At 42.5% G+C, this 12,783-nt stretch overlaps 1 protein-coding gene across 3 annotated transcripts in view; it reads right to left on the reverse strand.

Moving 5' to 3' along the window:
• LOC146961276 (uridine-cytidine kinase-like 1) overlaps nt 1-12,783 on the reverse strand; it is a 37,195-nt gene that overhangs the window by 19,550 nt on the left and 4,862 nt on the right. For all 3 annotated transcript variants that reach the window (XR_015035206.1, XM_085770767.1, XM_085770768.1), the window contains exons 3-4: nt 7,715-7,821; nt 4,140-4,310 (exon numbers count right to left, since the gene is read on the reverse strand). Coding sequence is in view for 2 of the 3 variants with exons in the window: in XM_085770767.1 (XP_085626893.1) it covers nt 4,140-4,310; nt 7,715-7,821 (278 nt within the window). In the remaining variant the exon portion in view is untranslated. The remainder of the gene's footprint in view (nt 1-4,139; nt 4,311-7,714; nt 7,822-12,783) is intronic.

Genomic DNA, 12,783 nt, shown 5'->3' on the forward strand with positions numbered 1-12,783 from the left:
GGCCGTGTTGCGTCGCCGTGGCAACAAACGTGAGAGATTAATCACATGTGTAATGCGTGAAGCTGAGTAAGTGAATCCTAAAGAAACAGATGATTGTTTATTGATTTATTCATTTTCCTGCTCTTTGCTTTGAGTTGAATTAGCGAGAGAGAGAGAGAAAGAGAAAAGAGGAAGTGAGCTCCAGTTTTACCAGAGAAGTAGAAACAAGAGAACGACGCCCGATTAACAACACGTACAAACGTAACTATGCAGAATGAGACGGTCAGGTGTTCAGTGTGATATGTAAATACAGCAGCGCTATGATAAAGTTGACAGTGTAATAGCATTTTTACCTCCTTCATGAGATACTTTCTATGATAATTATATAATCAAGTTCTTTTGCATTTAAACCACCTAAGACACCTAACCTTCTGCTTTCCCAGACTTCCTTTTGTAATTTGTGAATTCAAGTTCCTTTACACTTAACCATCTGTGATGCCCAACTTCCCACTTCCTAATTCACACTCAAACCCCTTTGTATTTTAATTGTATGTCTTGACTCCATACCTCGGGAAACCGGTGACGATACCTTCAAAGACAAAGGTGTGAAAAGACAATCAGGGAAGGGGCCGGCTAAAGGACACAAACACACCCCAGAGGTGGACCTTCCCTTAGCTATAAGTGTATAGGCTTTCCCCATGTTCGGGGTCTTTCTGCATCTTGAATCGCTCGCATGTTGATTGACCTTTTCTTTGCAAAGGAAATAAAAGCTTGTCGGCCGGCGAGTCAATATTTCATTCTTCATCAGCAACAGAGAATTTCCACGACAACAGCAGGAAGTTAAGCGGACCGTAACTCAGTGAAGCGGAAGTACGTAACGTCACTCTACATCAGTAGCGTCACTCATTGCGCGGCTCGCGAGCCACATGTCAAGCTATAATTGGTGGCTCGCTTGGTAGCTTCCTATGTGGTAACACAGCCAATACATTTTTTCAAATGTGCTACATAAACATACAGCACTGCACTACAAAAACGCAAACATCCGAATCTACTTCTCCCTTCACCCAAATAATGAAGGTGAAAGGAAGTATTTTAAGCCTTAGCCTAATCAGAGACGTTCTAATATTGGCCTAATGGTCATCCCTAAAGGGGGCATTGTCAAACCTGGCAACGGAGCCCGCAGGCCATGTGGCATTGTTTACAACACTTGACCGCAGCCTACGTATAGCTCCGCTAGCCAGCGTGATGGACCGTTTTTAACAAGAAAAAGGAGAGAAACCAGCTCAAAAACCAGACGGACAGACACACAGTGTTGTAACGAATAGTGGAGTGGGTGAGGAAAATTAGTCTGAGGAAGCAGCAAACAAAAACCAGCACGAAGACACCAGAGAGGGGATGAAGGCAAACGGTGTAGGCTACCCAGTAAGAAACGAAAAAATAGGTAGCACAAGATGAGCACAGAAAATTTCAAGACAAGTGGGCAGACAAATTTTTATTTGTTCGGCATGAACCCTCTGTGTTTAATATGCAACAAACCCTCACTGTGATTGACAACAAACTACATTAAGAAAGTCAAGGACATGCATGGCCAGCTTCCCCTCATCCCAGTATTAAGGTAAATATGGTCTTAAATGAAAATGTATAGACCGAATCGCCTTGTTGTTTACATTCTACTTCCGGGTAGAAAACCAGCACGTAATTTGAATGAGATCAATAGTAACGAACGAGAGTTTAGCTATATATCATATTTTTCACGCCCTATCACCGTTTAGACAAATCTGAAATGATTGAAGAAACATTACTATTTCTGTGTGTGTGTGTTTTGTGTTGCTATGTGTTGTATTTATTCAGTTTGGGGGAATCAAGGTGTCTAGAAAGCATCAGTGGCTGCAGCTGACAGGGACAGCTGACGGCCGTAGCTAAGCTAACGGTAGCAAAGCTAACACCAGGACGTCAGCTGTTAAAACCCTCCCGTTGTGGGACACGACATGAAACTGCTCCAGTTAGCTCAATCATGTTGTAACTAAGATATCCGCTGGAGAAAATATTTTTTCATGGAGCGTTTATTGAGTCACTGAGTTAATAAAGTTAAACAGGTGGCTAACCGTTAGCCCAGCTAATCTCTGATAACCATGACTAATTACAAAAATGTGCACACGTAAATAGTAATGTTTGTCCAATCATTGGTTTTATAGACTTTACAAACATCAGATTAGTCTAAACGGCGATATAGTGACATGAAAAATTATATATATATATAGCGAAACTCTCGTCCGTCACTATTGTTCGAATGCTGGTTTTCTACCCGGAAGTAGTTGTAAACAACAAGGCGATTCGTCCTATTGGCTGTGTTGTTTCTTTTTTGGTGGGATTTATATGTAGAAATGCACATTTGCAAAAGTGACTTAGTATGTTGTCGCAAAAGTGTCTCTCCCCTTGATTTTGCACTGCCAATGTGGCTCTTGTGAAAAAAATAGTGAGGATCACTGCTCTACATTGTGCGAGTGGCTCGGGGGCCGTGGGCCCTCGGTCCCTCGGGGGCCGCGGCTTTAATCACACTGAGCTCCGGACAAAGAGACGATGTCGTCGTCGTCTTTCAGCCGTGAAATTAAAGAGCAGAGAAACAGAAGCTGCTGGATTGATTCTTCTTAAAGATGCTGCTGCTCTCTCTCTCTTTCTCTCTAAATCTTTATTAATTAGCGACATTAGCGGCTAACTCCTCCCCCGGGTGTTTCACTGACGTCCAACTGTTTCAATCCTGGAGAGCCAGAAAAAAAACACTGACTGATGATTATCAGTTCTTCCCTTTATTTATTTATTTATTTATCTATTTATTTATTTATCTATACAGTCCTCTGTTTCAGTTCAGGTGCATAAAGTGTATTTTTATGTTTTTTCTCAGGCTCTTATGAGGAGATCAGTTTGTCTGTGAAGCCGACGACCTCTTGACCGATGAAAAGAGGCGACCTGTTAATTCTTTTACTTCCAAGGATCATAAAACCTCTCCTCTCCTCCTCCTCTTTTCCTCTCTTCCTCCTCCTCTCATCTCCGCCTCCTCTCCTGCTTCTCTCCTCTTTCTCTCCTCTTTTCCCTCTCCTCTCATCCCCCTCTCCTCTTCCTCCTCCGCTCATCTCCTCCTCTCTTCCTCTCCTCTCCCTCTCCTCTCCTCCTTTCCCTTTCCTCTCTTCCTCCTCCTCTCCTCTCCTCTCTTCCTCCTCTCCCTCGCCTCTCCTCCCCTCTTCCTCCTCCTCTCCTCTCCTGTCCTCCTCTTCCTCTCCTCTCGTCCTCCTCTTCCTCTCCTCTCCTCCTCTCCTGCTTCTCTCCTCTTCCTCTCTTCCTCCTCCTCTCTCCTCTCGTCCTCCTCTCCTGCTTCTCTTCTCTTCCTCTCCTGCTTCTCTCCTCTTCCTCTCTTCCTCCTCCTCCCCTCTCCTCTCGTCCTCCTCTTCCTCTTCTTCCTCTCCTGCTTCTCTCCTCTTCCTCTCTTCCTCCTCCTCCCCTCTCCTCTCGTCCTCCTCTTCCTCTTCTTCCTCTCCTGCTTCTCTCCTCTTCCTCTCTTCCTCCTCCTCCCCTCTCCTCCTCCCCTCTCCTCTCCCTCTTCTCCCTTTCCTGTCCTCTTCCTTTCCTGTCCTCCTCCTCTCCTCCTCCTCTTCCTCTCCCTCTCCTCTCTTCCCTTTCCTCTCTTCCTCCTCCTCTCCTCTCTTCCTCCTCTCCCTCGCCTCTCCTCCCCTCTTCCTCCTCCTCTCCTCTCCTGTCCTCCTCTTCCTCTCCTCTCGTCCTCCTCTTCCTCTCCTCTCCTCCTCCTCTCCTGCTTCTCTCCTCTTCCTCTCTTCCTCTCCCTCTTCTCCCTTTCCTGTCCTCCTCCTCTCCTCTCCCTCCCCCTCCTCCTCCTCCTCCTCTCCTCTCCCTCCTCCTCCTCCTCCTCCTCCTCCTCCTCTCCTCTTCCTCCTCCTCCTCTTCTCTCCTCTCCTCCTTCTCTCCTCTCCTCTGCTCCATACAACAAACACACTGCAGCTAATGGGGATCTTAATAATAAGAAAATAAAGAAACACACTCACCCACCTGTCACTCAAACGATCCAATAAACATGATTATTTCTGGTGTGATCAATGATACATCGGTCAATAATCAATAATCAATAATCAATAACCTCCCTGACTCACCCACTCCTTGCGGCGGCTGTGCGACGTGAAGTCGTACACCGGCACCTTGATGCTCTTCCCTTTCTTCAGCTTCCTGAGGACGGTGACCAGCAGCTCGAAGTCGAAGGCGTCCGGGTGGTCGAAGTTGTACTCGTTCTTCGCCGCCAACTCCTGCTCCTCTTTGTTCAACACCTGGAGACACAAGACGACGTGGTCGCCATGACGGGACTGATGTTACCATGGTTACAGACACGTTTACCCCCTTTATCGGGCAAGAAACCAAAATTAGAACGAGTATTTTTTTGTATTATTTATGTTTTAATAAATGTTCCTTTAACTTTATCAGTGTGTTGTTTTTTATTCTTATTTTTTCATATATTCATGGGTTGCAGTGACGTCGCGTCGAAGGGACCGCCGCCATATTTGTGTCCGATTTGACAGGTCTCCTCATATGACAGCATGCAAACCGCAGGATGGAAATGACAGTTTCTTGACAAAATGACAGGGTTTCATACATCCTGTCTGGGTTTATATCTCTATAACAACAGACTAACTCTATATTATCCCACTTATTACACAGTTTATGAATTAATTAATTAATTTGAGACGTAATGTTGATCAAAGTCCTTAGTCCGGTCACTTCTCCGCTGTTTGCTCCTCACCCTCCTCTCGGTCGACTCGTGTGTAGTTGTTTTCAACGAGCTTTTGATAATCAATCAGTAGATTGATGAATTATCATGTAAATGTTACGATGTGCGCATTTATGTCGTCCTGTCTGTCATAAGAGATTACGATACGGGACACGTTTGTGTCACGGACTCGCGGTGGCACAGACACAGCTGGTCACAGCTGTGACACTGCGCTGGCCCGTCCGCTCTGTCCGCTCTGATCGCAGGTTTGGTTCCAGCAGCGGTGAGGGAGGCAGAGGGCCTCCACTCTCCCTCTAACAAGCTACAAGTCATGTTTCTAACATCACAATTAGTCTGAAGCTGTTTAATGACGGTAAAAATGAAACACAAGGTAAAAATCCTTCATAGTTCTTCTGCCCTGCTCCGCTGATCAGAGCGGCGTCCCTAGCAACGGCCCGTTTTACTTAGCAACGGTCTGTTATACAGAAATAAAAGACCCTAAATGCAGAATCAGTGAGTAATTAATAAGAAAGTAATCAAAATGCAGAATTCAATATATCCATGTTATTTAAAAAAAAAAGTGAATCCCCTCTTTTTGTGAGACTTGTCACAGCCCATGCTGCCACTGATAGACTGCCTGCAGTCAACCATTTATTCCGCCTATAACTTTACGTCTTTTGGGATGGAATAAAACTGCAGTCCGGGGTTTTTTTGGCGACTGCTATCACAGTCAACAGCACAATATAATCCTGGCATCTTTCAAATAACGTCAATTTTCGGTCTCTTGCTGATTTCCTCCTACTACTCCACTTGTTCTGGTAACGTGTCATGCTGTGATCTGTGCCCAGATCGCCCTGATTCAGACACAAATATGGCGGCGCAGAAACACAGTGACGTCATGTGAATCTAATGAATACACGTTTTTCAAAACTATACAGGAAGAACCATATATGGTAATAATAGAATATATTAATAGAAACTTTTATTTATAAGTACAGTGGAAACCGCGGTTGACTATTATAACCGATTTTTTATTATTTCACTTCGTTTTTAATGCAGAGCATCATCTAAATGCCGTTTGTATAGTTTTTCAATGAGAACAATGTAAGGAAACGGAGCATCAGTGTTTACTGAATTTTATTTAAATGTTTCAAACATGGTTCAGTCGTTTCAAATGCTTTTCGAGAGGCACCTTGCAAGTTTAACTACTGCGTTAAATACTGTACACAATAGCTTACAGCACAGTATTGTATAGCTTACTGTGGTTAAAATTATTTGCCTTTAACGTTGTTGTGTAGTTTAGTAAAAAACAGTCGGCCTACTGTCTGTCCTAGTGCAGATCGATAACCCAGCTGCAGCTTAGCGGTGACTTATTTCTTATTTTTTACTGAACATAAACTGTTTTGTACATGTTTTCATTCATAAATGAACAAAAATGAACACTATAAGCGGATTTCTTGATTACTATAAACAAATTATTTAAACAGCATTTGTATAGAAGTGATTCTGTCCCAAGCCTTTTGATCCTTATAAGTGGTTTCCACTGCATTTAAAGGAGTGGACTATAAAGGGTTAATTTTTCAATGTTTTAGACTCATGTTCCCAGACAGCTTTGACCGTTGAGCAACGTCTCTGTCATTCATGTCGATAAAAGTTGTTTCAGAAACACTTCTATTTGTTTACACTGCACTTATAGTAAAATAAGACGGTTTATCTCTATCTACGGTAACATGTTGTAAAGCAGCTGGTACGAGACGATCAGACTGAGGTTTGTGTCTAAATATGCAAGAAATTATCAAATTAAAAATAAAGTTAAAATAAATTTTGAGTGAGAGAGAAGTTTTACCGATTAAAAACATTTTTTTAAAACTAAAATATAGCTCCAGCTCCTCCTGCAGACTCAGTTTCATCTTCTCTCTTCATCTTTTACTGACGTCGATTAAAGAGAAAAACTCCATAAAGATTCACTTCACCTTTAAAAAAAAAAAAAAAACCGCAGCAGTTCGACTGTTTCATTAAATTTAAGTGCAGAGTGTTAAATTCTCTCCCAGTCACCTTGAACGCATCACGACCACAGAGCGGAGCCGCCTGAACGCACCGCGCTCGGCTGTAAATTAATTAAAACACAACGAGGACGACGATGGATCCACGGAGACGACAATCGACTGGAGCCGTTATTGATGTGAACGATGGAGTTTAAACTGTGATCGGTCACACACACACACACACACACACACACAGATTAAAACACACACACACACACACACACACACACACATACACACACACACACACTATGACTATGGAACAAGTTCACTATGGAGTTGGAGTACACTATGCAGTGTCCAAGCATGAAACAGTTTAAAATGAGGTACAAAGAGTCTATTCTCCAGAAGTACAGGGATGAGGTAAATGTTGGGTAGCACCAAGTGTAATGAAGTGCTGTGCATATCTATTTTTATCTTTTTATACTGGTCATTATCTTGTGGTGTTGTTTGTTGTTGTTGTTTTTTGTTGTTGTTGTTTTTTCTTTTTTCCTTTTGCATGTATGTGCGCGTGTATGTATCTGTATGTGGACACGTGTATGTATGTATGTATGTTTGTACGTTTGTATAATTAGTATGTATGCATAATTAGTGTGTATAAGTAAATTATTAGTAAACGTAAATTAAATTAAAACGTAAAGTAAATTATAAATAAATTATATTCATGATTTTGTAACATAAGATATGTTTAGACAAGGATCTTAGCTAGACATATATAAGGAGAGGGGGTGGGAGTTTATAAGTTTTACTTCTTCTCACTCCTTTTCGAATATGTATTCTATTTTTTTCATGTTTAAATGTTTTTGTCTTATTTTCTTTTTTTATTACTTTATTTTCATATTCGAAATAAACATTTCAATCAATCAATCAATCAATAACTGTATTAACAGCTCGTTAAAACGTGGTCGGTCGAGTTGAGCACCTTGTAGAACGAGTCCATGGAGAGCAGGACGACCCAGGGGACGTCCAGAGCCTCGATGATCTTATTGGCCACCGTGGTTTTACCAGACGCACTCCCTCCACACAGACCTGCAACACAACAACACACACACAGACACACACAGACACACACAGACACACACACACACGGTTACGTCAAGGCTGAAGATTCACATGGAGGAGAGGAGACACAGATTAACTCTTAGAGGTCTGAGCCTTTTTTGGTTGTTTCTGAGTACTTTTGAAAATATCTTTGTTGCAGCACAACTTAAAGGGATAGTTCAACATTTTATCAAATTTAGGGATCACCATAATCCCTATATAGTCATAGCAGTAGGTTCGTTGCCTTTAATTGTCGGTGCAAGCTATTTTTAGAACGGCGGAGCAGAGCCGCAAGCTGCTCAGAGCTACGCTACGGAGGCTCATGGGATTTCTTGGTTTCCCTCATCAAACTCATCAAATACACAATCCAACAACTCCACAACGCTCTGGTGGACAAGTTGTGACCTGCACATTCACCACGCTATGAGATAATAACAGAACGTTACCAGACAGAGTTGTTTTAGAGGTAAATGCAGAGACTGCTTGATGAAAAACTTCCCTCTACAGGAACGCACATCAGCGATTTTGCATGAATTTCCCTCTAAAACAACTCTGTCTAGTAACGTTGTGTTATTATCTCATAGCGTGGTGAATGTGCAGGTCACAACTTGTTCACCAGAGCGTTGGATTGTGTATTTGATGAGTTTTTTTTTTTTTTTAGTATATATTTTTTTGGCTTTTTTGCCTTTATTTGATAGCACACAGTGATATAGACAGGAAAGGGGGAGGCAGAGAGAGAGGGGGAATGACATGCAGGAAAGGTCTGCCCGACGCGGGACCCGAACCGGGGACGCCTGCGATGAGGACTGTAGCCTCTACATGGGGCGGCCACTTTAACCACTGCGCCACGCACCGCCCCGTGTATTTGATGAGTTAAACCAAGAAATCTCATGAGACTCTGTAGCGTAGCTCTGAGCAGCTCGCCGCTCTGCTCCGCCGTTCTAAAAATAGCTTTTTAGAACTGCTAAGACTATAGGGGAGGCATCACCAAATGGCGGACCTCGGTCCATGATGGTTCGATCCGGACCCGAGACCAATCTCTAATAAGTTAACATTTTCCTGGAGCATTTTTTTTCCGACGGGACAGCGGGCTCAGCTATAGAGGGATTATCTGTTTACCAACAAATCAGGATGCGTGCGCAACCTGACTGCAGAAAGAACCGGTTGTCATGGTTACCTCCATGGATCTAGTGTAGTCAAAGCGGTGTTTGCTAGCGATGTTGTCAGCCTACCACAACAGTTTATCACCTACTGATGTAGTGTGTGTTTTACACATAGACTGTAGGTTTTATAACGGCAGGAAAAAAAAAAAAAAAAAACGTCAGGACGGAGGATCGAGTTTGTACCGCGGCAACAGTGACTCGGCCACGGGACACTCACAGCAGCGGTGGTTATCGGTAAAAACAACACTGTGCGTCCCTAACGTTACCTACAGCTGTTTAACAGACAATAATGTTCAGGAAAACACTCGCGATTCTAAAACTCAGTGTCTGTGAGGACTGAGGTGCTGCCTGGTCAGAGACGAGGGAAGAGGACGGACATGTCTAAAGTCTGGAACAACTGCATAACGTAACTGTAACGTTACGTGCACCACTGACTATGTACCAGTAATCTAAAACAATATAGCTTAACGTTAATTAATCTCAGCTTTCCATTAGTATGTGACCTCGTCTTCAGTCACTGTCGTAGTAGCCTAAACATTTCACAACTCATTCGCTGCAGTTATAACGTTACAGCTGTACCTGTGAGCATTTAGCTTTATCACCATTCAAACCAACGTATCTAACATGTTATATTGCTCGAAATTAATCGCCAATGTACTATTTTCTCTCTCGTTTGCCTTGAAAGGGGTGTGAGTTGACGGTATTCTGTTAAATTTGCGCGTTTTGTTATTTTTATCAAAACAATTAGTGCAACTTCCAGCACAAAAAGACCTGATCACGGCTCTTGCTGCTGTCTTTCTGCAGGCGACATGCGCAGTAGAACGTCAGTGACGTAGGCTGATAATCCCTCTATAGGTCAATACGGCAGCTTCACTCAATTGAGCCAATCAGATCGTTTGTTGTTGTCAAGCCCATTACTTTTATGTGCGCTCACAAGCGAGAGCGACGCCGTAGCGGTGCGACGTGCTTGTTTCCTGCTTCTCCCGTCGGTGTTGTGTCAGACCCCGGTTCTCCCTCGGTCTGTAAACTTTTTCACGCGGAGCTCTGCCCCGTTTGGAAGGAGAAGGAAGCCCGTATGCGGGAAGACGTCGCTTCAGAGATGTAGAATGTGTGTTATAGAAGAGAAACACCTATTTCAGGACTACTGACTTGTATCATCAGAACAGAACAGACATGTCCTGTGATTTTCAGCCTCCCTCCATATTTAATGGAGGGGGACAATGACAGTGCAGCTATCAAGATGCTTTTGACACCTTGGCCTCAAAAAAAGAAAGAAAAAAAAGCACCAAACAAAAAAACAACAACAAACAAACAGGGAAACCCCCTTATTTATTCTGTCTTGTTCTCTTTAATTGAAATAACAGGCCTTAAATTAATTTGCCTGGGGGCTACTTTTATTCATGGTAAAAAAAAAAAAAAAATTTTAAGCTATTTGTTTACTATACAAGTGCACTATGTTAAATGTTTCCTGTGTTGAAAATTGACAATAGATATGAAAATGCACTTTGTTGATTTTATTTATTTGACATAGGGGTAGGCTATAGCTTATATATAAGACACCATTTGGACTTTATAAGGTTCGGACCTTTCACTTGGATGAAAGTTTAGTAACTGGACCTCAATGAATTTTAATTGAATACCCCTGCTATAGGGATTATGGCAATGGGCCGTGTGCAGCCATGTTTAGAGCTGAGAGGGAAAAACACTACACTCACACACAGGTTAAAGACCACAACAGCAGCAGCATCCTTCAGGACAACGATCCTGGGAACTGGGCCAGAGAGGAAGCAATCACTGCCAACAGCTGTGTGTGTGTGTGTGTGTGTGTGTGTGGGGACAGAAACAGCCTACGGAGCTTCATCTGTGGTAATAACTCCAGTGATGTGTTGGAGTGGGATTTTTTACACAGATAAGAGTCATCAAGGTCAAAACTGCTGACTGCTTGGTATCTCTGTTTTTTTGTTTTTTTTACTTCACCTCTATGATCCGACAATAATATTATTTTTTCATTTTAACCTACTTTATTAACATATTGGGCCCAAAAATACACAAAAATCTGAGTAGTAGAGTAGTATCAGCTGATTGCACCACTATTTTATGTTTTGTAAAGTGACAAAAAAAGACGAATAGATCAAGAAAATAAAAAATCTGACACCGTAGATGTAATAATGTAATGTAATAATGTTTTCACCTCATGATGTAACGCCGCATTTTGTGATGAAATGCAATAAATGTAGCTGCATTTTGGAATAAGTTGTTACATTTTGCATTAGTAAGTTATTTCAAATTGCGAGTTTTGCACTTTTTATTATATAGAAAATGTAATAATTTGGTTCATTACATTATTACATAATGTGGCGCTACATCTGCCCATCTCATCCCACTTTATAAAACACTATAAATATTTTTTGTAATATCAAATTAACACTACGATATCTCAGGTTTCACACGGTCCATCAACGTCAAACACAAACTGGGAGAGAGTTTCAAATCTGGTCTTTCCAGTGAAGTTAAACAGCAGCTCCAGGTGATATAGTTTTTTTGTTACAGCTTTTTGAAAACGTCATGTGAACAAAACTGCTGACTGAACACAACAACAACACTGGCTTCACTTGTAAATCCACATATTGAATAGAAAAGAGGCTTTTTTTTTTATTGGCTCCTCAGCATCGATGACAAATCCTGAGTGCGACGCCTGAAACTGAAGTAAGCCGATAAAAAAAATCTTTTTCTATTAGTAATAAAACCAGAGTGTGTTGTTGGTTGGTTGTGTTTCGTCAGCGTCGGCTCCTTTAAACATCGACACCAGTTACAGCCGAGTGTTGGAGCCGCGACCAGCCACCGTGGATCATTGACAATAACTGATCGACCAATAAAGATAATGTCCCCACCACACACACGTCCTCGTCCTGCTGCTCAGGAAACTCTGACGGGTTTAATCACAGCACATCGGCTCCATGGATGTCAAACACACACACACACACAGACACACACACACACACTGAGGCTGTGTCACGGTTCACGTTGCTCGTCCTGAGGCAGATTTATTTCTGCTCTGATCAGCAGGATGAAGATCGACCGCGCTGTAACGGATGAAGCCAGAGACTCAAGGAGCCGAGTTTAAAACTAAAACAGATCAGTTATAAGGAGGAAAAAAAAAACTGATTTTCTCATATCCATCATGCCGTTTCTCCGGCTAACTCTCTTTAAAGGGATAGTTCAACATTTTGGCAAATTGGCCCATTGCCATATTAATCCCTATAGTCACAGCAGTAGGTTCGTTACCTTTAAATGTCGGTGCAAGCTGTTTTTAGAACGGCGGAGCGGAGCCGCGAGCTGCTCAGAGCTACGCTACGGAGGCTCATGGGATTTCTTGGTTTCCCTCATCATCAAACTCATCAAATACACAATCCAACAACTCCACAACGCTCTGGTGGACAAGTTGTGACCTGCACATTCACCACGCTATGAGATAATAACAGAACGTTACCAGACAGAGTTGTTTTAGAGGGAAATTCAGAGACTGCTTGATGAAAAACTGTCCCTGAAGGCAACACGCATCAACTGTTTTGCATGAATTTACCTCTAAAACAACTGTCTCGTAACGTTGTGTTATTATCTCATAGCGTGGTGAATGTGCAGGTCACAACTTGTCCACCAGAGCGTTTTGGAGTTGTTGGATTGTCTGATGAGGGAAACCAAGAAATCCCTTTAGCCATCCGTAGCGTAGCTCTGAGCAGCTCACGGCTCTTCTAAAAATAGCACCGACAATTAAAGGTAACAAACC

The sequence above is a fragment of the Trachurus japonicus genome, chromosome 24 (genome assembly GCF_045865225.1).
Source record: "Trachurus japonicus isolate A0001 chromosome 24, Traja_1.0".
Taxonomy (NCBI): domain Eukaryota; kingdom Metazoa; phylum Chordata; class Actinopteri; order Carangiformes; family Carangidae; genus Trachurus; species Trachurus japonicus.